Genomic DNA, 24,377 nt, shown 5'->3' with positions numbered 1-24,377 from the left:
TGCAAAAAATAGTAAATGTAGTTAAAAATTCAGTATACAATTCCAAACTGTGTATTAAAAATATTTGATGACAAAAATAATAAAACAAGGCAAGTTTATTTATATAGCACATTTCTTACATAGTGGCAATTCAAAGTGCTTTACATAAACAGGAATAAAAGAGACAAGTATAAGAAAATAAAAACAAATAATAAAAATTATTTAAAAAACTAAAAATTATTTAAAAATGTGTTAAAATAGGTTATAAGTTAATGAAAAAGAAAAGAAAAACAATATATAAATAAATAAATATATATATATATACACACACACACACACACACACACATATACACACACACACACACACACACATATATATATATATATCTAAGAAAAATTAAATAATACAAAAACTGCATTCTGTACTTTACCCTCCGAAAAAAAAACTCTTGCAACACTTCAGTAATTTGATTTTCATTCCTTCATTCAAATGACAGTGTAGAGATAAAGAGCTGTTTCTGCTGACCTGTGCACGAAGCGTTTGCTCTCCAGGTACGCCAGCGCGGTGCTCAGCTGATACGCAAACAGAATCAGTGTGGACAGATCCAGATTATACTTCCTCACCTGCAGGAACGACCTCAGCTAAACACAAACACACGCGCTGTTCTGTTAGTCCTTTTACATGAGTTGCAACACAACATGTTTTTAATACTTAAGATTTTGTCTTGTTTCCAAAATATCGAAAGGTCCAAAATCAAGAAGCATTTTCTGGACAAGCAAAACTTATTTCAATGTTTTCAGAAATAAATCATCAAAATCACGTGAGTTTTGCCTTGAAACAAGCAAAATAACATAATCAGCGAATGGGGGAAGAAATATATGTGTCAAAAGGAAAAAACAGATTATTTTACTTCCCCATTTGCAGATTATTTTTCTTGTTTTACTAAAAAACACACTTAACTAAAGAAAATGCTTCTTGATTTAATAATTTTTAGATATCTGGACTAGAAACAAGACAAACAATCAAAGTAAGAAAGCATTTTTGCAGTGATGAAGTTAAAATAAAACAGTGTAAAGTGTCTGACCTCTCCAAGCGTGCACAGCTCCATGATGATCCAGACAGGGTTTTCCGTGATTATCCCGATCAGCTTGACGATGTGCGGATGGTCAAACTGCCGCATTGTCACTGATGAATACATTACACACAAGTTTCTCATGTCATCACATGCAAAAACACTTTTGCTCAATATCACTGATTTTGTGGGATCTGCACTTCTCTGTGTGTGTGTGCGTGCATGTGTGTGGAGACTTCCTCAAACTCAGTCCAGACAGTGCAGATGAATGAACGAATATTCACTTCCACAGTTGTCTGGTTACATACATCTGAATATATATATATATATATATTTATATTTATTATTTTTTATTGTTATTTAAAAAAAAACTATCAATATAAATATATATAAAGTGTTTTTCAGTCCACACATAACTCATACACAAAATGATAAAGTGTGTCATAAGTGTGTATTTCAGATGTTTTCATTACAGTAGACTGAAAAACTGACAGGAGCATAAAGCTGTGTTTGTGTCTACAGCGTCTGTCATTAACACACTACTGAGCATCAGATGTTCAGTCAGGATAATAACGTCAATAACATCAGTGGACTGTAATGGTGTGAATGTGACATGATATTGACGTATTTTAGTATTTATTTAAATGTTGAACACTCACGAGCTTCCTGAAGAAACTTCTCTCGAACGCTGTCTGATGTGCAGTTCTTACACGTCTTTATGGCCACTGATAATGATGGATTCTCCTGTCATGAACACACACACACACAAACACACACACACACACACACACACACACACACACACACACACACACACACACAGGGCTCAAAGTGAGTCTGGATACACTCAGCAAGATTACACAATAAAAGATTAATCTGAAGCTGCATTTCAGCAAACATTTAGAAAAAAAAGACAAGTGGGTAATACAATTTTGAATAAAATAAAATGTAAAACTAAATAAAAAAATAAAATGAATATTACAAAATTATATAATAAAATAAAAAATAAAATTAAATAATAATAAAATATAATAAAATAACCTATCATAGTAAAATAAAAGAAATAAATATAATATAAATAAAAATACATAAATAATATTATATAATACAATACAATAAAATAAAAAATTAAGTGAAAATTATAAAATTAAAATTTAATAAAATTAAATTGTAAAAAAAAAGAATTATTATAAAATAATATAATAAAAATAAAAATAACATAATATAGTAAAATTAAAAGACCAACAAAATATGTAAAAATGTATGTATGTATGTATATATTTATAATACAATAAAATAAAATGTAAAAATAAAATTAAAAAATAAATGAAATGAAAATTATGAAATAAAATAAAATATTACAAAAAACTATAAAATAACAAAATAGTTAAGAAAATATATAATAAAATATAACATAAAAATATAATAAAAAATAAAAAAGTATAAAATAAAATATAATAACAACATAAAAATATTATAAAAATAATAAAATAACATACAATGAAATAAAACAAAAATAAAATTTAAATTTAAAATGAAAAATGAAGTGAATTTAAAAATAATAAAATAATTAACTGAAATAAAATAACACATAGTATAAAATAAAAATTAAAAATTAAACCAAACATAAAGTAACTTCCTCTCCGATGGTTTGCTTCTCTTATCCTCACTTGTAAGTCACTTTGAACAAAAGCATTTGCTAAATGAGTAATTGTTAATCTAAATGATGCTGAATTGAGTGTTTACCGGACTGATGTAAACCCCCTGATGGACGTCACCGAACTGCCCTTCACCGATACACCGACCCAACTCAATCCTGTCCCGCTGGATCTCATAATCCTGAGCTGAAGATGAAAACACACCAGAAAAAAAACCCCATCACAAACCTGAAGATTAGCAGAACACACACTGAACACCACATTACTGCTCTAACAAACACTCCAGATGATGCTCTGAAACAGAGATTAGTCATGGTGGACAATTTTCATTGCAGAAAACACCACAATATGAGCATTATTATTATCATCATTATTATTATATCAATACCATCATTATTAGATTTTTTTCATTATTATTTATTATTAAGTCAATATTATGATGGTAGTTTTTCCCCTAAACTACATACATTTTAATAACTATTATTAAGTTAGTATACAATCATTAACATCAAAAGCACATCTAATAAATTGTGCATAATTATTTATTTATTAAGCAGGTTCCTTTTTAAAAGTGCAAATAGTTAACCCTCCCAAAAATCTGAAAATTCACTAATTATTAAAGAAAACATTTTAAACTTATTTTTATATTTTATGTTATTATTATTATTATTATTATTATTATTATAAAAATGATTAATTTACAATTTAATATTTTATTTAATTTATTTTCTTCATTTAATAATTTTTTTATTCACTTTAATTTTAAAGTTTTTATTTATTTTATTTTAATTTAATTTATTTTTTAATTAAGTTTGATTATTTTTTGTATTAATTTTTAGCTTATTTCATTTCATTTAAGTTTTTAATTGAATTTATTTTTTAATTGAATTTATTTTTAATTACATTTTAATTAAATTTTTAATTTAATGTTTAATTACATTTTAAATTTGTTTTAATTTTATACATTTTTATTTAATTTTTAATTCAAGTTAATTTAATACAAGTTAATTGAAATTAAGCTTTAATTGAATTATTTTTTATTTTATTTTATTTAATACTATAGAAACTGACATCAGATAAATGAATAAAGATATATATATATATATTTATATATTATAAAAATTATATTGTTTAAAAAATATAAAATGTGAACAAACTTCAAACTCATATTAATATTAAAATTAAATCGTACAAAATACATGGGGTCCACCATGACTAAAGCAAACAATATAAATCAATAAAAAGTTCAATAAAAGGTCTTAAATATATGTACAGATAATGATACACAAAATAAAACATTAACAGAGGAAGATCATTAAAATCCTTACAGTAATATAACTCTAATTATGATAATAAAAAAAAAAATAAAAAAAAAAAAAATATATATATATATATATATATATATATAAAATAAAATCAGCTATTCTAAACCTCTAAAACAAATAAAAATAAATACAAATGCATCATTTATGAAAGAAAAAAATATATATTTTAAACACAATCATACAAAAAAAGCTAAGAAAATAAAAATCTATAGTTGAGCTACATATCAAAGACTACTGCAGGCTTTTACTTATAGAAAATCTCAATTATGTACAAATAACCATGCAATAAAAATATAAATTATAATGTGAATGATTAGAAATTATATTAGAAATTGTCAAATATAGAAGTTAAATAATATAAAGCGATAAATAAAAAGAGGCTTTATATCATTGGGCTCCATTCCCATTAAACACACACACACTCAAACGTACAAAATATATATATATAAAAACCTGCATTAGTTGATGATATGGAAGGAACATGTTTCTAAAAGCAACACAAACACAGCAAAACTGAAAGACAGAGAGGAGAAGAGAAAGGGAAAGAAGAGAGAGCGAACATAAGAAGAAACTGAAAGTGATGTGTTACCTGTGTCTAATCCAAAGCATTGGGCTGGTGTTAAAGAGAAGTGAGAGAAAGAGAGAGAGAGAGAGAGAGATTGGCCTTTTAGATCAGGATTAAAGCTCAGGATGAAGGAGAAACACAGAGGGATGAGAGAGAGCATGCAGGACAGACATGTCACACAACCAGCTTATAGAGCGGTTATACAGGTGTGTATGAATTCAGCATATTATAAAAAGTTATAAAGAGACATCAACAGAAACAATTCTTAATCAAATGAGCAATAAATGATGAACAGAAAATATTTAAAACACACAAAACAAATTCAAATTCATTCAACTTATATTTGAAAGCAATGCTGAGAAACTACATTACCCATAATGCTGTACACTCTCCATACCTTACTTTCCATAACACTTCAATATTGATATACAGCGCTGAGCATAAATAAGCACACCCCCTTTGAAAATCAATATTCATATTAGTTTCTCAGTGAATATAGACAGTAATCTTTGGTTCATTTTACAGTTATATGCATTAAAATAAGAGTTTGGTCACCGAACATCTTTAGGAAGAGAAAGATAATACTTTTAAATTCAAACTAAAATATTGATGAAGATAACACATTTGATAGTAAAGGAGGAACAAAACTAAATGTTTGAGTAAATTGTAAGTAAATCATCATTCTTTTTTAGGTGGACTGTCCCTTTAAGGAAGTAGCTGTCTCATTAAAGGATGACTGAAGAACACCAGTCTTGACTGGTTGTTGCTAGAAGGGATACAGCTGCGGCCAGAAGTTAATTATTTATCAAATTGCTTATTAGTTGTAATTTATTAAGGCCCACCCTAACTAATGTATTATACAGAGTAACTAAATATACAGAGCTTTATTTGCATTATTTATTAAATTAACAATTAAATTGTGTTTTATTAATGCTAACCCAAGCCTAAACCCAACCCTCACAGTAATCATAAAGCAGTAATTACACAGGGTATAGTTTATATTATTTATTAAATTACCCACTAAATTGTCTTTTATTAATCCCTTTGTAATTTTACCAACCCTCACAGTAATGTAAAAATGTGAATTATGGTTGTACAGGGTCACAAAAACGATGCTATACTGAAGTGAGTATCCGCAGCTGTATCCCTTAGACAGTATCACTCCTGTCTGTCTGCAGGAATGGAACACTGAGTGACATCATAATGACTTTATGCCGCTTCGACCAATAACGGTTGGCCTTGTGAGTGCCGCAAGCCAATCACGCAGCAGCTTCCATAATAATGAGCAGTATGTCACTGTATTAGCTCCGGCGCAACTAAAGTTGAGGAAAGGAAACTGTAAGAGAAAATGCGATTCCACACTTAAACAAGACTGTGATGTATTAGCATCATGTGATCATCTCAAAAAGTGTGTTTTGGCTTAATTTGTTTTAAGGTATGCATATAAACTACATTCACAGTTATTTTTTGTTATTTCAGTTTATTTTATCGCTTTAAGAGCCATAAATACATAAATATAATTTTAATACAAATATTTAGCAACAATGCCATTAACATTGCTTCTTTTTTTGGAGGGAACGTTTCGCAAAACTTTTTACTTCTGTTTTAGGTTTCCCCCCGAATGTTCTGAATGAAGTAGTGAGATGTAAAACACTGAATATTTAACTAAAATCTTTCAGGGAAAAAAGGACTAGATTAGTTTGTTCATAAAATTCACTGAATGCAAAACAGCAGCTTGAACATTCTTCTAAACGTCTCCATTTGTGCTCCTAACCGACGTGTGTTCAGAAACCTGTGATGGTTCATAAAGTCACACACTCGTGAACTTTAGTGTGCAGTCGCTGACTCACACACACACACACACACACACACACACACACACACACACACACACACACACACACACACACACACACACACACACACACACACACACACACACACACAAACACACACAAACACACTAAATCAGGGCACATCACAGATGTCCAGTGTGTTTATACAGCGTTAACTCAGAGAGGCAACCTGCATTTTCAAATTAATAAATACTAAAACAGGTTATGTTTATGCATGATGTTTGCATTGAGTGGTATAATTTTCTCCTCATATAAACTATTGTTTTAGTATCGCTGAAATACTATTTTCCCTTAATTAACCATTACAGTTTCAAAGTTGTAGTAATGTTTATTACCTCCATACAGTTTTTTTTAAACCATCTTCTATCTAAATACATATATTTTCTTTATATAAACATAAATATATCAAGTTAAATAAGCTTCAGTGATTTTAAAATCTTAATTAAACACAACAAAAATGCAAAATGCAACCATCTTTTATGGTTTAAATAAAGATAATAACCCTGATATATAAACACACACACACACACACACACATGCACGCAAAATCAGGACACATCACAGACATCCACTGTATTTGTACTTAGCTAATTAAGAGATAAATCCTGCATAATAAATTAAAATAAATTATAATATAATAAAACCTCAAATAAATAGTTTTTGATTTTTCTTCATATTAAACAGTTTTTTTATTATTATCACTGATATATTAAATTTGTATAATTAGCTTTATATGAGCTTTTTTAGTTTTAAAACTGTAGCAATTTTTAATATAGTGCATAATATACAGTTTTCTAAAATTATCTCCTATCTAAATGCATACTTTTTCTTTATATAAACTTCAAAATATCTAGTTAAATACGTTTATAAAGATTTAGTGATTTTTAAATCTTAATTATACACAACAACAATGCAGAATGCTGCTATTGCAACTATCTTTTATGGTTAAAATAAAGATAATAACCCTGATATATAAACACACAACCAAAATCAGGACACATCACAGACGTCCAGTGTGCTTGTTAATTGTTTATTAGTGTGCTAATTAAGAGAGAAAACCAGCATAATACATTAAAATAAATTATAATATAATAAAACCTCAAATAAATCGTTTTTATTTAGAAGTTTTGATTTGTCCTCATATTAAATTGTTGTTTTACTGAAATAATATAATATTTGAATAATTAGCTTTATATTAGCTCTTTCCATTTAAATTTTTAAATATATCTATACAGTTTTTGTCATCTAAAAACATCTATTTTTTTTAAATACATCAGGTTAATGATGTTTATAATATTTCAGTGATTTTAGCATCTCAATTAAACACAACAACAGTGCAAAATGCTGCCATTGCAACTATCTTTTATGGTTAAAATAAAGATTATAACCCTGATATAAACACACACAAACATACACGCATGCTCTTTTCTCCCTCTGCAGAGTTTACGCCCAAATAAGAGCAGTTTCAATTCCACACAAACCCCCAATCCTGACAGTCTGAAAACTAAGTGAGTTTCCAGAGAGTTTTCTGGAATGTTAGCGCTGGATACTTTAAATTTCATTTACCGCCACATCAACAAACCAAACCAGCCAGACAGAGGGAAAAAAAGAGTCAAGATCTGGCTCAGAGACAGCATGGATTTGGACAGAAACATCTGGAATCCAGCAGTCAGACACACTTCACAGATTGAGGGTACTTACTAGACGGCATGGTGTAGGTGTCTTCCTCATCTATGATCTCTGCGTAGTCGTCTGTTTCTGCAGGGAGACAGAAGAAGTGGTCAGTGTCTCACACACACACATACACACACACACACACGCACACAGACAGACAGACAGAGCGGCCAAAATAACGCCCACTCAGTCACTACACAACCAGAAACACACGTAACCTTCCACTACACAAACTAGAGCCGAAAGACTACTGCGTGAGGACACATGCACACTGAAACTCAAGTGCACTTCTCTCTTTTAAACTCCCTGAACTTAATCTGTATGACTGTCTGTGCAGGCAGCCAATCGGAGAGCAGCTGTCTTTCCTAGCAACCAATCAGATAGCAACAGTCTCCGCCGGCAAATAATCAGAGAGCAGCTGTCTCTTCTAGCAGCCAATCAGAAAGCAGCTATCTTTCCTAGCAAGCAATCAGAGAGCTGCTGTCTCTGCCAGCAACTAATCAGAGAGCAGCTGTCTCTCCCAGCAGCCAATCAGAGAGTGGATAGCTCTAAAACAGCCAATCAGAGAGCAGTTGTTTCTGCAAGCAGATAATCAGAGAACAGCTGTCTCTTCTTATCAGAGAGCAGCTATCTCTCCTAGCAGCCAATCAGAGTGGATATCTCTCAAAGCAGCCAATCGGAGAGCTGCTGTCTCATGCAGCAACTAATCAGAGAGAAGCACTGTCTTAAAACAGTCAATGATAGGGACTGTCTCTAAAAGCAGCCAATCAGAGTGACTGCCTCTCCTTGCAACCAATCAACGAGTGACTGTCTCTCCTAGCAGCCAATCAGAGTGACTGCCTCTCCTAGCAACCAATCAGAAAGTGACTGTCCCTTAAAGCAGCCAATCAGAGAGCAGCTGTTTCTCCCAACAGCCAATCAGAGAGATACAGTCTCTCCTAGCAACTAATCAGAGAGTGACTGTCTCTTAAAGTAGCCAATGAGTGACTGTCTCCTAAAGCAGCCAATCAAAGAGCAGCTGTGACTCCCAGCCGCCAATCAGAGAGAAGCTATTCCTGCGAGCAGCTAATCAGAGAGTGACTGTGTTTCCCAACAGCCAATCAGAGAGGTACAGTCTCTCCCATTAGCCAATCAGAGAGTGGATGTCTCTCAAAGAAGCCAACCAAAGAGTGACTGTCTCTCCAAAGCAACTAATCAGAGCAGCAGTCTTTTCAAGCAACCAATAAGACAGCAGCTGTATCTCCTAGTAACTAATCGGAGTAACTCTCACTCTCTCAGCAGCCAATGGAAATGCAGCTGTCTCTCTTAGTAACCAATCAGAGTGTAATTATCTCTCCCAGCAGCCATTCAGAGTGCTGCTCTCTCTCCTAGTAACCAATCAGAGTGTTATTCTCTTTCCCAGCAGCCAATCAGAGTGCTGTCTCTCCTAGTAACCAATCAGATAGCAGCTGCCTCTCCCAGCAGCTCTGTGGCTGTGCTTGAGAAAGACGAGGGGAAGGAAGTGACTCTTAGTGTTCATGCAAAACAGATTCAGCCCAGCTTTTTTGTTTTTTGAAGAGGTTACTCACTTCTCAAAATAATTACACCTTTAAAATTGTGTCCTGTGAGGAATGTAGGGAGCAAAAGAGACTTCAAGTGCACTGAGAAGCAATCAAAACTCACTACAGCTACACTAAACATCTATAATTCCAGGATTTTTCTGAACGCACAGAAAGCAGGGAGTTAGTTAGGGGGAAACAAATTGCAAGTCAAACTTTACCATCTCCACTAAGATCTTCTGCAGGTCCATGCAAAGATAGGAGAGGAGCAGAGAGGAGAAGGGTTAATTCATCTGCACACATCAACACTGGATTTGAACTGGTGTGTAATGCTCAGTGGTTGTGTGAGCGGCTCCTGCAGTAAATGTGTTTGGTTCATGCTGTTCTGGGAGTCATTAGTGTGGGTTATATTGGGTTAGATGTGCTGCAGGAATGTGTGGGATGGGATTCAATTGGGACGTGGACACACATCTGACTGGGATTGTTCTGCTTTGGGTGTAGATCAGCATGTGGAAAAGTCCCTGATATTGATTAAAGGCAAATTCATGTAGCAAAATAAAATAAAATAAACAAATACAAAAAATAAATAAATAAATAAAATAAAATAAAATAAATAAATAAATAATGAAATTAAAAATAAATAAAATAAAGTAAAATAAAACAAATTAAAATTAAAATAAATAAATTAAATTAAACAAAAAATTTAAAAAGTAAATTAAATACAATAAAAAAAGTATAAAAATAAACAAAATAAATACTATAAAAATTTAATTAAATAAAATACAATAAAACTAAATAAATTAAAAGTAAATAATATAAAATACTATAAAAATAAAATAAAATTTTATTATATTAATAAACAAAAGTTCCATTAAAATAAATGAAATACAAAAAAAATTAAATTTGAATAAATAAATAAATAAAATACAATAAAATAAATAAATAAATAATGAATAAATAATATAAAAATAAACAATAAAAAATAAATTAAAAATGAATTAAATACAATTCAATTAAATAAATTAAAAAATAAATAATATTAAAATATATAAAAATTACATCAAAAAATTATAATAAAATAAACTAAAAATAAATAATATAAAAAAACTAAATAAAGAAAATACATTAAAATAAAATAAATTTAAAATAAATAATATAAAGATAAACAATATAAAAATAAATAAAATAAAATAAATGGGATGATTTTCTCAAATATATTTTGAACGTTGAGCATTCTATATATAAATCAGTAAAAGAATAAGACACTTTTACATTTCTTAAACAAAATAAATGTAAAATTGTCTACATCTCATCACTATAACATAAAAATCTACAAATAAATTATATGTATATTATAAATTATATGTTAATATGTTAATTATTATTGATTATTTTATATATTTAAATGCAAAATTATTGTATACCATTTCCAAATGCAATATATAATTTACAAAATTCACTAAAATTTAAAATATATTACTTATTATTCATTGTTTTGTTTACACAGCAGTGATGTAAATGAATAAACAATGTGTTTATTTAACACGAAGTATTTTAGAAAAAGCCAAATACATACATTTTCTGTTAAATTTCTCAAATATACATTGTTCAGGCAAAATATAATTCTTTATTTTTTTGCATCTTGACATTAATCCCTTAAACAATGTCAATTGTGGCAAAAAAAAAAAACAATAACCATTAAATTAGTGTTGTCACGATACTGGAATTCGAAACCAATCAGTACTAAGATTTTAACAACGTCCATTTCCTGCTATCATTTGAGCGCTGATGAGCGTGTTCTTAAACAGCGCTAATTTCCCATTGTGTTCACGTGCTCAACAGAAATGACTGTGATTGGCCTTGAAGCTCATCAGTTCACCGAACTAACCGATGTTTACTGAGTGTACCCACAGATACAGGGACACTGGTGCTTTTTAAAGCAGTGAAGATCTGTCGATTCATCAGCGGATCACTCGTATGTCAGCTTATTAACAGACCAGCTGATCTTCGCTGCTTTAAACCCCTCCAGTGTGCCTGTATCTGTGGTTAGACTCAGTGAACAGCGGTGAGTTCGATGAACTGATGACCTCCACGGCCAATCACAAATTCTGTTGAGCATGTGAACACAATGGAAAATCAACGCTGTTGAAAAATTCGCTCAACAGTGCTCAAATGTTAGCGGGAAATGGACGTTTTTAAACATTATGTTCAGTTTCCTGCCCAACCTGCAAAGCAAACACACCATAGGGCGGAGTCACAGAGGAGGCGTGGCTAATGTGAAGAAAAACATAACTTGATTGGTCAAGTGACATTAAAAAAACTGCATCCTTATAAGGGGCACAATTAAAAAAAAAAATTATTGCACACTAGAATCAAAACAGCATTCGCCTCCAGCTAAAAAAATCCAAGTATATATTAAACACCTGCAGTATGAACCAATGAGAAACAGACGGACGTGATAATGCAGAACATGTGTCAATGAGGGAGATCAGATGAGGTTAGTGTTCACACACGCACACACAGAGCAGCATGTACCCTTATGAGGAGGATCATGGGAACAGAGGACAAACGGAAGGAGAAAACGGCGAGCTTTAGCAGCTTTGGTGGGCGTCTGAACCAGAGAGTCTTCAGAGGACAGATGGAGAGAGGAACATCAAGCAGGAGAATATGGCGGAGGAATGAAGACCAGATACACATATTTAACCTCCAGCTCCATCACAGCACACTGATCATTTCAGTCTGACCACACACACACATGCACGCACACACACACACACAGACTTTTATAGTTTATATTTTAAATTTAAGCCTGTACTAGTCTCTAAAAATTACATAACAAATTTAGATTACCAAAAACGTAACTAATTAACATATTTAAATACTATTTTTTAGGTGACTTCAGATTGTAATATATAACTTTGTTCCTCAACACTTAAAATAGTTATTATAGTCTGGTTATATTATAATGTTGTTTATTAAAGGGTACCTATTATGCGAAAATCACTTTTATAAGGGGTTTAAACACAGTTGTGTGACAGCAGTGTGTGAATATAACCAGCTTCTAATAGAAAACATGTATTAATTGTATTGTTTATAATCAGACTTAATTAAAACAGTCTGCAGAAACACTTTGATTGATATTCTCTCTTTGTATGATGTCATCAGAGGGGAAGGCCCCGCCCACTAGTGACCATCTCTCCCTCATTAGCATAAACAGCCCTAAGTGAGAAGTAGATTTCAACCATTAGTGTTCTGATCTGCCACAAAGCTCCGCCCTCTTCTGAAAAAATCTCATTTAAATTTAAAGCGACAGTCACCAAAACCGCATAATTAGGATCAAAGGTCAGTTTCAAAGAGATATTAAACATTATCTGTGTGGTATTTTGAGCTGAAACTTCACATACACTCTCTTGGGACATCAGACTTATTTTACATCTTGTAAAAAGGCTAGTAATAATAATAATTATAATAATAATAATGGGTCCTCTTTAAATGTGTAGTATGTAGGAGTGACACCTAGTGGTTGTTTATTTAATGCATGTGTCGTCTTATTTTAGCAATAGACACAGCTTAAATTAAAAAACCCAAACCCACATGGGGATATTTTTGCTTTTATATGTTGTAATAGGCTTCATCACACAATCATAATGCATTTTTTGTTTTGTCCCCCAAAGTAACTTACTACTAAATATTATCAATGAATATTCAGTAAAAGCTAAATACTGCACACACTTAGTAAGAATGGATATAATTTTAAGCTCTGATATTAATACTAATGGTGTTTGCCAAATCTCGCTCACCATATAATAATAACACTTATTAATTATTTTTCTGAATGATCATATAAACCATTTTCATCTGCTGGACAGTAGAACATGCTCAAATCTCAAAGACCTACTGAACAACTGGCTCGAGGCATTAAAAAACAAATTTTAATATGAATTGTTTCCCAGTGCTGACAGATCTTTGAGGAGTCAGTACCCAGAATGCTCTGCAGGACATCAGTTTAACATAAAATAAAAATAATAATTATATAAATGAAAGAGGTGTCTTACCTGAAACAGAAATGGCCCGAACTCCTGCCCGAATCCCCTCAAGCCGCTTCTCATTGTTAGCAAGTCTGTGGCAGAAACAAAATGAGGAATATTAGTATCGTGTCTAAACACAAATGTGTGTTTGATTTATCAACTTTCTGGGCTCAGGTGAAGATTAAAATCTTAAAATGTGCATTTGGCAGAAGGTGAAAACAAAATGATGTATATGCATATGTATATTATAGGCCCACAAGTAGAACTGGGTGACAGAATATATTACTATAATTTAAGAATTGTATTTTTTTTTTAAATAAGCTAAAATATTATATAAATGCAATGAAAAATTATATATATATCAGCATTTTATAATAATAATAATAAAACACTAAAGATTTTTATATTACAATATTTTTTACATTTTATATATTTAAAAAAAATATATTTGCAATACAAAATATAAATTTGCATTTTAAAATATTGTTATTATGATTCATAATAATTAATCATTATAATAATACTTTTTATAATATTACAATATTTTTAAATGTTAATTTATTATAAATAGAATATTATGAAATTTTATATAAATGCAAAACACAATATAAATCAGCTTTAATAATATTAATAATAATAATTATAATCAAACACTACATATTTCTACAATATTTTCTTAAATGTTATATAATATAATAAATATATAATAATAATAATAATAATAATAATATTATATTATATGCGATGCAAATTAAATAAATTCTAATTCAGCATTTTAGAATAATGATATGATTATTATTATTCATAATAAAACAACCATAATTATAATAATAATATTTTTTTATAATATTTTTATAATATCACAATATTTTTATATGTTTATATATTTAAACATTTTATAAAAAATACATATATGCAATGCAAAATAATTCTGCGTTTTATAATAATAACAATAGTAAAAATAAAATAATATAATTATTAATAATAATAACAATGAAAACTCACTTTATAATATTACCATATTTTTTAGAAGTCTATATGTACACATATTTTTAAAGATGATAAAATATTACATGTATGCAATGCAAAATATAATTCAGCATTTTATAACAAAAATAATATACTAATTTTTGTCTTCAGACTTTAGATTTTTAAAATAGTCTAATGATGCTCTTTTGGAAACTTCTCTGCAAAAAAAACTGCATTAAAAAACAAATATTGGGTGACTATCGGCAATACCCTCCAGCTGTACTGTCTGTAGTTTAGTGTTTTGGATGCACTGAAGCTTCACTGTGAGACCGTATGAATCTCCAGCCTGACGTCAGTTTATTAAACAGCTCAGCGCTCTGGATTTATGACTTACTTTGGAATGGATGGAAGAGCTCTTTCACCATCTGTAGACCAGAAACACACACAACATCAGTGTATAAATCAAACAGAGAAACACGACACACCCAAACACCAACAACTGCGCTTCATATCTCACTACAGTTTCTATTTATAGAAAGTTCCACACTTTCTATTTGTATTGAGATTCCCCACTCAATGCATCCCATTCATAGCGTACAGGCTCCAGACATCCCACAATGCATCAGTGTGTACCTTTCTGAGGTCTGATGATGAAGGACTGGTTGACGGCGTTGAGCAGGCGACAGTATCCGTCGATGAGGTCGGCCATGTTCTCGGCGGTGGAGAAAGACGGCGTGCTGATCGTGAGAGGCTACGAGAAGCAAGCACACTCACAATGAGCCTTTATCACACACAGCAGCCTCATGATGAGGTCAAGATACAACACAGACCAGCTGCACTGACCACACACACACACACTGGAGACACACCCACAAGGCTGAAAAAGGGTCTTAAATGATTTCAGACATGCTCATAAATATCAGACACGCCCACAAATTATCTGACACACCCACAAATGATATTAGGCACACCCACAAACTATATAAGACACGCCCACAAATTATTTAAGACATCCACAAATGATCTCATACACGCCCACAAATTATTTCAGACACGCCCAAAAATGATCTCAGACACACCTACAAATGATCTCATACAGGCCCACAAATTATCTCAGACACGCCCACAAATTATCTCAGACACACCTACAAATTATCTCATACACGGCCACAAATTATCTCAAACACACCCACAAATTATTACATACACGCCCACAAATTATCTCATACAAGCCCACAAATTACTTTAGACACGACCACAAATTATCTCAGAGACGCCCACAAATTATATCAGACACGCCCACAAATTATCTCAGACATAACCACCCATTATCTCAGACACACCATTAAATTATCTCATACACGCCCACAAATTAACTCAGACACGCCCACATATTATTTTATACACGCCCACAAATTATCTCATACAAGCCCACAAATCATCTCAGACCGGACCACAAATTATCTCAGAGACGCCCACAAATTATCTCAGACACACCCACAAATTATCTCAGACACACCCACAAATTATATCAGACACGCCCACAAATTATCTCATACAAGCCCACAAATTATCTCAGACACGCCCACAAATTATATTAGACACGCCCACAAATTATCTCATACAAGCCCACAAATTATCTCAGACACACCCACAAATTATATTAGACACGCCCACAAATGACCCACATGACCATAAATTCTCACACACCCACAAATGATCTCAGACACACCCACAAATGATCTCAGACACACCCACAAATGATCTCATATACAACCACAAATGATCTCAGACACACCCACAAATGATCTCAGACACACCCACAAATTATCTCAGACACACCCACAAGTGATATAAGACAGACCAAGAATTAAGACATCCGCGAATTAACTCAGATACGACAAATGATTTCATATATTTGCCACAAATTAAATTTAGATTCGTCGACAGATTGTTTAATATAGACCCAAAAATTCTCAAATACGCCCACATTTTCTTCAGTTACGCCCCCAAAAATTCTCCTTTACACCCACAATTATTTTAGATACACCCACAAATCATCTCAGACACGCCCACAATTTAACCCAGACATGTCCACAAAAGATATAAGACATGCCTACAAACTTAGACATTCACAAGTTATCTCAGACACGTCCACAAACTGCCGACAAATGACTCTCCCTCAATTTAAATACGCCCACAGATTATCTAATGTACATGATACGCCCACAAATAATCTCACATACGCCCACAAACTATCTGGCACACCCACAAATAATCAGACAAACACAGAAATGATCTTAGACACGCCCACAAATCATCTCAGACACTCCCACAAATGAATTTTATTTGGTTGCCTAGGCAACATTTCTAATTTACATATATTTTTCATTTTTTTAACTATCGATATTATTATTTTTTTTACATATGATTAATCTTACAATCAGCCATTTTTACTAATTTTATTTCTATTTACAAATGACAATCTTCATAATCAGCTTTATTTTTTCAGTTTAGCATGTATACTATATCTATATAGTGTATTTAGTAAAAATACGGTACATTTAGTCTATTAATATATTAGTAACTAGTAATCTATTAATATGTCTTACATATATTTTTTCTGTTATACTCCAACTCGTTTTTAATATCTTAGTTTTATTAAACAATAACACACTGACTAAATCAGCCTAAGAAATCCACCAGATTCTCTAAACCTGTGTAAAGATGTCTCCCGGAGGACAGACAGACAGTCAGAAAGAGAGAAAAACACTGACAAAGTACAGATGAGGATGCCAAGACCCAAAATAACAGTGACAGACTGAAATGACAGCCTGCAGAGCTGGATATACAGCCTCCTGAGTCACAGATCACAATCTAAACACTTCCAGCAGTCATCAAAACATCAGCGCTTCACATCTGTGTGTGTTTTACCTCTGCGGCTCCAGCGACATCCAGCTGTAGCACACCCTTCCTCTCCTTCTCCTCCACGCAGGAGTAATGGATGCTCTGCACCTGAGTCAAGTTGGCCAGGTGTGTGGGCTGAAAGCAGAGAAACATGCGCTCAGACGGCACAGAAAACATGAAGAAATTCCCTCTCACAAACATCAGACTTCTGAGCCTCAACATTTCCTGTGAAAGCATCAGCCCTGCAGTCAATCACGTCTTTAAACAATGATGTTCCTATTGAGCTGAACTGAGTCATTATTAGAGGAGCAAACTCAGCTCAGACCTCATTGATGACTGATTTATAAGAGTTAGAGCCACTCACAACTTTCGTTTTTAATAGCAGGACCAATGAGATTTGACTGTGGGCGGAGCTACTCATAAATAGAACTAATAAACAAACAGAAATAACTCAGATTAAGATAAATAGATGGAACTCGTTGGTTATTGTTATGGAGATGGAGGTAATAAGGTTACTGGCAGCTAGCTCTCTGCAGCTCTCACATGGTCGCCCACTGAAGCCAAGCATGGTCAGTATCTGGATAGGAGACCACATGTTAAAGCTAGGTTGCTGCTTGAAGTGGTGTTAGTGAGACCGGCAGGAGGCGCTCAAGCTGCGGTCTGTGTAGGAACTAACGTCCCAGTATAGTGAAGAGGACTCTATACTGCTCAGTGAGCGCTGTTAATTTGAGGTCCTGACTCTCTGTGGATGTTAAAAATCCCAGGATGTCCTTGGAAAAAGAGTAAGGGTTTAACCCTGGCATCCAGGTGGATGCTGCACACTGGTGGTGGTTTCTGAGGAGATCTCCCCTGAATGTGTAAAGTGCTTTGAGTGTCCAGAAAAGCGCTATATAAATAGAAGGAATTATTATTATTATTATTAATACCGTGGAGCCCTTGTCTGTCAGATAACTGATGCCCTCCTCTGGACCAATCGCAAGATCCACTGAGATGACCCAACTCGACTGAAACAGAAACAAAGAGAGAAAGTTAAACATGATTACCAATATTTTAAACAAATAATTCAATTAAAATGTAAATATTTGAACATTTAATGATATAAATATAGAGTTATTTTAATTTTAAAATGAACAAAGCTGTCATTTGATCAATAATACAGTAATATTAAAAATGTATGTCAAATTGTAATAATATTTGACATTTTTTGTAAAATAAATAATAATAATGATGAATACAAATGAAGATTTATTGACATTTAATTATTTCAGTTGCTTCACATTTTGGTGGAAAATGTGATACATTTTTGGGGATTTTTTTAATAAATAGAAAGTTATTTATTCACTATTTTAAACAGAAATGTCTTTTCTTTCACTTTGGATCAATTTAACGCACCCCTGCTAAATAAAGCATTCATTTCCTTACACCAAATGTATTATATAGTATATAGTACAATGCCAAATACAGCTTAATAACTAACAAGAACCATTCATAGCTGTGTAAAACTCCATTCATATCAGTGTCAGGGGATGTAATTTCACCAAGGAGCACTAGAGGGCAGAACAGACCAGGATTTCAGTCATTTTCAGTAATAATTTTGTCATTTTTGGTAATAATTTCAGTCATTTTTAACAGTTTGTTGATCAATATTTTCATCAATATTTCAGCAATATTTTTAGCCATTTTCAGCAGTATGTTCATCAGCATTTTCATTAGTATTTAACCAGTATTTTCATCTGTATTTTAGTCATTTTCAGCAGTATGTTCATTGGTATTTTCAGCAGTATTTCTAATCATTTTTCTCAGTATTTTCAGTCATTTTCAGCAGTATTATACAGATGAACATGCTGCTGAAAATAGCTAAAAATATTGGTATTTCAAGCAGTATTTCTAGTCAATTTCAGCAATATTTAGTCATTTTCTTCAGTTCTTCAGCAATATTTTCAGCTATTTTTAGCAGTATATTGATCAGTATTTTCAGCAGTATTTCTAATCATTTTCTCAGTATTTTCAGTCATTTTCAGCAGTATATTCATCAGTATTTTCAGCAGTATTTCTAGTAATTTTTTCAGTATTTTCAGCCATTTTCAGCAGTATATTCAGTGATGATGAGCAGTGACGTGTCGTACCCCGAGAGCGCAGCGGAAACACTCTTTGTCGAATCTGTAAACGGGCGCCAGGATCTCGAAAAACTTGAGGACGCTCTGCTCGTCGTTCAGGTTGGCGAACTGCTTAAAAGTTTGCTGGATCTGTTTCCTCAGTGTTTTAGCCTGAAACCCAGAGAGAAAGAGCAGCGTTACACTTCAAACACACTGATCCAAAACAATCAAACTAATAACATCGTGCTGAAGCACAGGCTAATGTCAAGATAAATGTGCAAAATCAGCTTGAAAACACTTTAAACTGGTATTTCCTTTTATTAATACAAATGTTTTTGGTAGTAATATGCATAATCAATCAGACACAATAATAAACACCATAGTCATCTATAATGATCTATTACAGCTGTTATTATATTTATGATGTTAGTGCTGTTAATATATTTTCAATATTAGCACTGTTATTACATACAATAACAATACATTAAATACAATAGCAAAGCTGTTAGTGATCGTCTGAGCTCTGAAAGGTATGATTGGAAGCCTAATAACATTACACACACACACACACACACACACACACACACACACACACACACACGCACACAGATCATATCAGAAAACACGAGCGGTCACTTCAGATGGACGATCCACCCTTCCTGACAGGAAGTCAAAGCCGTATCTGAGTTTACATCTGCAGAGGCATTATGGGAAAGGTCAAAAAAGCTGGAAGAAGGCGGCTTTACTTGAGAAAATTTGCCTCTTTTCTATTTTATTAAGAAACATCATTATTAATTAATGCTAATAAAATAACAGTGCAGAAATAATTGAGACCGTTAAAAAAGTTTTTAGAGTTTTTAAATAAATTACTTTAATATATTTAATTTTTTGATGTTGAACAGATTCAGGAAATTTTCACAGTATGTCTGATAATATTTTTTCTTCTGGTGAAAGTTTTATTTGTTTTATTTCGGCTAGAATAAAAGCAGTTTTTAATTTTTTTAAAGCAATTTTAAGGGGAATATTATTAGCCCTTTTAAGCAATAATTGTTTTGGATTGTCTCCAGAACAAACCACTGTTATACAATGACTTGCCTAATTACCCTAACTTTACCCTGATTACCCTAGTTAAGCCTTTAAATGTCACTTTAAGCTGTATAGAAGTGTCTTGAAGAATATCTTGTCTATTATTATTTACTTTCATCATGGGAAAGAGAAATCAGTTATTAGAGATGAGTCATTAAAACTATTATGATTAGAAATGTGTTGAAAAAAATCTGCTCTCCGTCAAACAGAGATTGGGGAAAAAATATACAGGGGGGCTAATAATTCTTCAACTTAGGACTTCAACTCTCTCTCTCACCCCATTCACACGGGGCGTCAGGGTTAACGCTTCCCATTCACTTTGAATGGGTGACGTCAGGCGTTGCCAAACTGCATTGTGGACGGAAGCGTCAGCCAATCAGATCGCTGTATGCAAATTCACCAGCTAGACAGTGGCCTAATGCTGATTGAATTTCATTGGCTGACGCTGCTATGACAATCACATTAGCACAACTTCAGACCCGCCTTCAGTCAAGCTTTGACGCTGAAGCCCCGAGTGAATGGGGCATTTCTCTCTCTCACAAATACATATACATATAAATAAAACCATGAGGGCAGTATCATGCATCAATATGAATTCATGCAAATGACTTAAACTGAGCCAATCACATCAGGTCTACCAGACAACACACGATTAAAAACCCAAATGTGTTTGTCCAGAAAACACAGACTCACCTTCACCGACTCCAACAAGCTCTTGGGGAAGAAGCGGCGAAGACCAACATCCTTCCTGTAACGCAGAAACAGGAGACAAAGCAGAGGCAGATGCAGTGAAATTCTTTTTAATTAGCAAGATTAGCTTGATCTGAAGGACTTTTATGTCTTTGCCAAACGTTTATAAACATGCTAAATTGTTGAATTGTCATTTTTGAGCACTTGCTATAACAGAATAAACTGCACACCTGTCAGATCTTTTCAGGTGCATGCTAATATTGCAGTATTACAGACAGAGGTTTGTGTTTTAAATGAAGGAGTGTGTGTCGGTGTGTTTTCTCTGACTGTGGATTTAAAGGCCAATAAAACTCCACAGTCCCTGATGATTGTTTCATCATTGGATGGAAATGAAAAGCGCTTGGCTTCAGCTTTAACCGGTGGCTCTCCGCCAAACTATTCACCCGTGTTTATGGACATCCAGAATCGACGATCGCTTAAACCACTGCACTAAAAATCCAGTTCAGAGAAGTGAACACACACACACACACACACACACACACACACACACACACACACACACACACACACACACAGCTACACAAATACTACAGAAATAATATAAGTCATCACAAATATGATAAGTGAAATTACAGTAAGAGACGATGATGTTATTATGCAGTTTATAATCTAATCAGCTGTTCATGAGTGTAATTAAGCACAGTTAGTATAGTTCACTAAAACTGAAACTATATAAAAAACTGTTAAAATTATATACAAAAATTTAATTATTCAAATGTTCTACTATTTCAACTATAAATAACTTACAAAAAGTGAAATAAAAATAGCTAAGAATTACACAGATATTTTTAAAACCAATCGTCGAGGCCAGGGAAATAAAATAAAATACATTTAAATTTAATTTAAAAAATAACATTTATTTAATTCAATTAAACTAATATTTGTGCAAGTAAAAAAATATATAATTAGTTTAAATATATTCATTTTAATAAATGAATAAATAAGTACATTTAATGAAACGAATTGTTAAAGCAGTGAAATTAAATCAAATGTATTTATATGTAAATTAAAATGAAACAAAGTAAAGCAAAATTAAAATAAAATGTATTAAAATTAAACACAATTTAATAAAAAAATGGTTCAGAAATATATATTTAAATTTTTATGTATTAAATCAGCCTGGGAGCTGGGAATATCCCCACAATTCACAAAAATAAACGTGTGTGTGTGTGTGTGTGTGTGTGTGTGTGTGTGTGTATGTGTGTGTGTGTCAGTCATCAGTACTCACTCTAAGAGCTCGTAGTTGGACTTTTTATCAAGAGCGTTTCCCCTCATCTCTCTGTAGAATCTCCTGCAGCAGAAACAGCACAGGTCAGTGTGTGTGTGTGTGTGTGTGTGTGTATATGAGTGTGTGTGTCTGTGTGTGTGTCTGACATGAGCAAGAGTTTACACACCTGATCTCCAGACAGCCCAGCTTCAGCGCCACCTCCTGCTCCACCTGATCCGCAACCTCCAGCATGTAGTCATTCTTCACCTGCCGCACACACACACACACACACACACACATGCGCACACACACACGCACACGCAATAAAATTATTATTTTAACTTATTATTTAATACAAAAAAGGTCATGCGCATCATGTGATGTAATTATATGTGATGTCATTGTTATTGTTACAACAGTGTGTGTGTGTATCTGTGCGTGTGAATGAGTGTGTGTGAATGAGTGTGTGAGCACCAGCTGTTTGCTGTTTTATACAGTGACACAGCAGCAGGTGTTCATCTCCAAACACACACAGTAAATCAGTCGTCACACACTGCAGAATAAAAGCAGTTAATCTGTGCAGACACACACTCACACACACACACACACACACACACACACACACACACACTGCCGTCACCTCCTTCTTTTGTCCACATCCTCAACAGCCTCTATAAAGCTAAAGCATGAGTCCAGGAGGAGGATTCTGGGAAATCACACACTCAATGCTGCGCTGCTGTGAGCTGAAGAGGCTTCTGAATGGCACGCGCACAGACACACATAAACATACACACTCAGAGACACTCACCTGCTGATAGAAGTAGTTGAGTGTGGGTTTGTCTTCAGTGAATTGAGTCAGGAAGCCCTTCGGCAGGTAACGGATCCTCAGCTCATACCTGAACACACAGAATAAAAGACTGCAGATTAAAGAGACGGACAGGAGACGTCATCATGTGCCTAAAGCATCAAACACACACACACACACATACAGGTGCTCATAATTGGATGACCATTGGGGAGGGGATAAGAAACTAAAGTGTGCTGTTCTAGACCAATACAATTATTGCATTGTTATGGTCATTAAATAAATAAAATAAAACAGATTTAAATATTAAAATAAAATACCAAGTACAAAATAAAAAGAAAAATTAAAATAAGATAAATAAAATAAAATTAAAATAAAATATAAAATAATATACAAAATTAAATAAAAAAAAACAAGATAAAATAAAATTTATTTAAATAAAAAATTATATTAAATTAAATTAAAATAAAATAAGATTAAATTAAAATAAAATAAATTTTAAAATAATATAATACAAAATTAAACTAGATTAAAATTATGTTATACAAAATTAAAGTAAATTAAAATAATATAAAATAATAATAACAATAATATAATACAAAATTAAATAAAACTGAAACTGAAAACAAAACTAAATTGAAATAAAATAAAAATAAAATAAAAATTAATTTAATTAATATAAAATAAATAAAAAATTAAATTAAATTAAAGCAAAACAAATAATAAAAAGATAATTTCCATGCCCTTCGATTATTTAAATAGCACTGTTAAATAATGATCGAGTGAATGTCTTCAATATGGATGTTTTGTCTTGTCAATTATTTATCCCTACTGTTACTATCTGGAATAACCTGTTTAA

At 32.4% G+C, this 24,377-nt stretch overlaps 2 protein-coding genes across 51 annotated transcripts in view; both read right to left on the bottom strand.

Moving 5' to 3' along the window:
* dennd3a (DENN/MADD domain containing 3a) overlaps positions 1-24,377 on the bottom strand; it is a 400,395-nt gene that overhangs the window by 273,950 nt on the left and 102,068 nt on the right. The window lies entirely within an intron of this gene.
* The window catches only part of ptk2aa (protein tyrosine kinase 2aa), a 108,677-nt gene that overhangs the window by 29,913 nt on the left and 54,387 nt on the right, over positions 1-24,377 (bottom strand). For 11 of the 50 annotated variants that reach the window (XR_015945167.1, XR_015945168.1, XR_015945153.1 and 8 more), the window contains 15 exon segments: positions 23,522-23,609; positions 22,901-22,980; positions 22,735-22,797; positions 21,450-21,504; positions 19,701-19,841; positions 18,501-18,578; positions 17,602-17,709; positions 15,301-15,418; positions 15,062-15,092; positions 13,726-13,790; positions 8,160-8,216; positions 2,801-2,898; positions 1,714-1,798; positions 1,067-1,167; positions 508-623 (listed from right to left, as the gene is read on the bottom strand). Coding sequence is in view for 32 of the 50 variants with exons in the window: in XM_088651346.1 (XP_088507472.1) it covers positions 508-623; positions 1,067-1,167; positions 1,714-1,798; positions 2,801-2,898; positions 8,160-8,216; positions 13,726-13,790; positions 15,062-15,092; positions 15,301-15,418; positions 17,602-17,709; positions 18,501-18,578; positions 19,701-19,841; positions 21,450-21,504; positions 22,735-22,797; positions 22,901-22,980; positions 23,522-23,609 (1,284 nt within the window). In the remaining 18 variants the exon portion in view is untranslated. 50 annotated transcript variants of the gene reach the window in all.

This window comes from Danio rerio, chromosome 19, assembly GCF_052040795.2.
Source record: "Danio rerio strain M-AB ecotype USA chromosome 19, GRCz13ab, whole genome shotgun sequence".
Lineage (NCBI taxonomy): Eukaryota > Metazoa > Chordata > Actinopteri > Cypriniformes > Danionidae > Danio > Danio rerio.
Note: the sequence above shows the minus strand (reverse complement) of the source record. Positions and strands in the feature narration are given on the sequence as shown.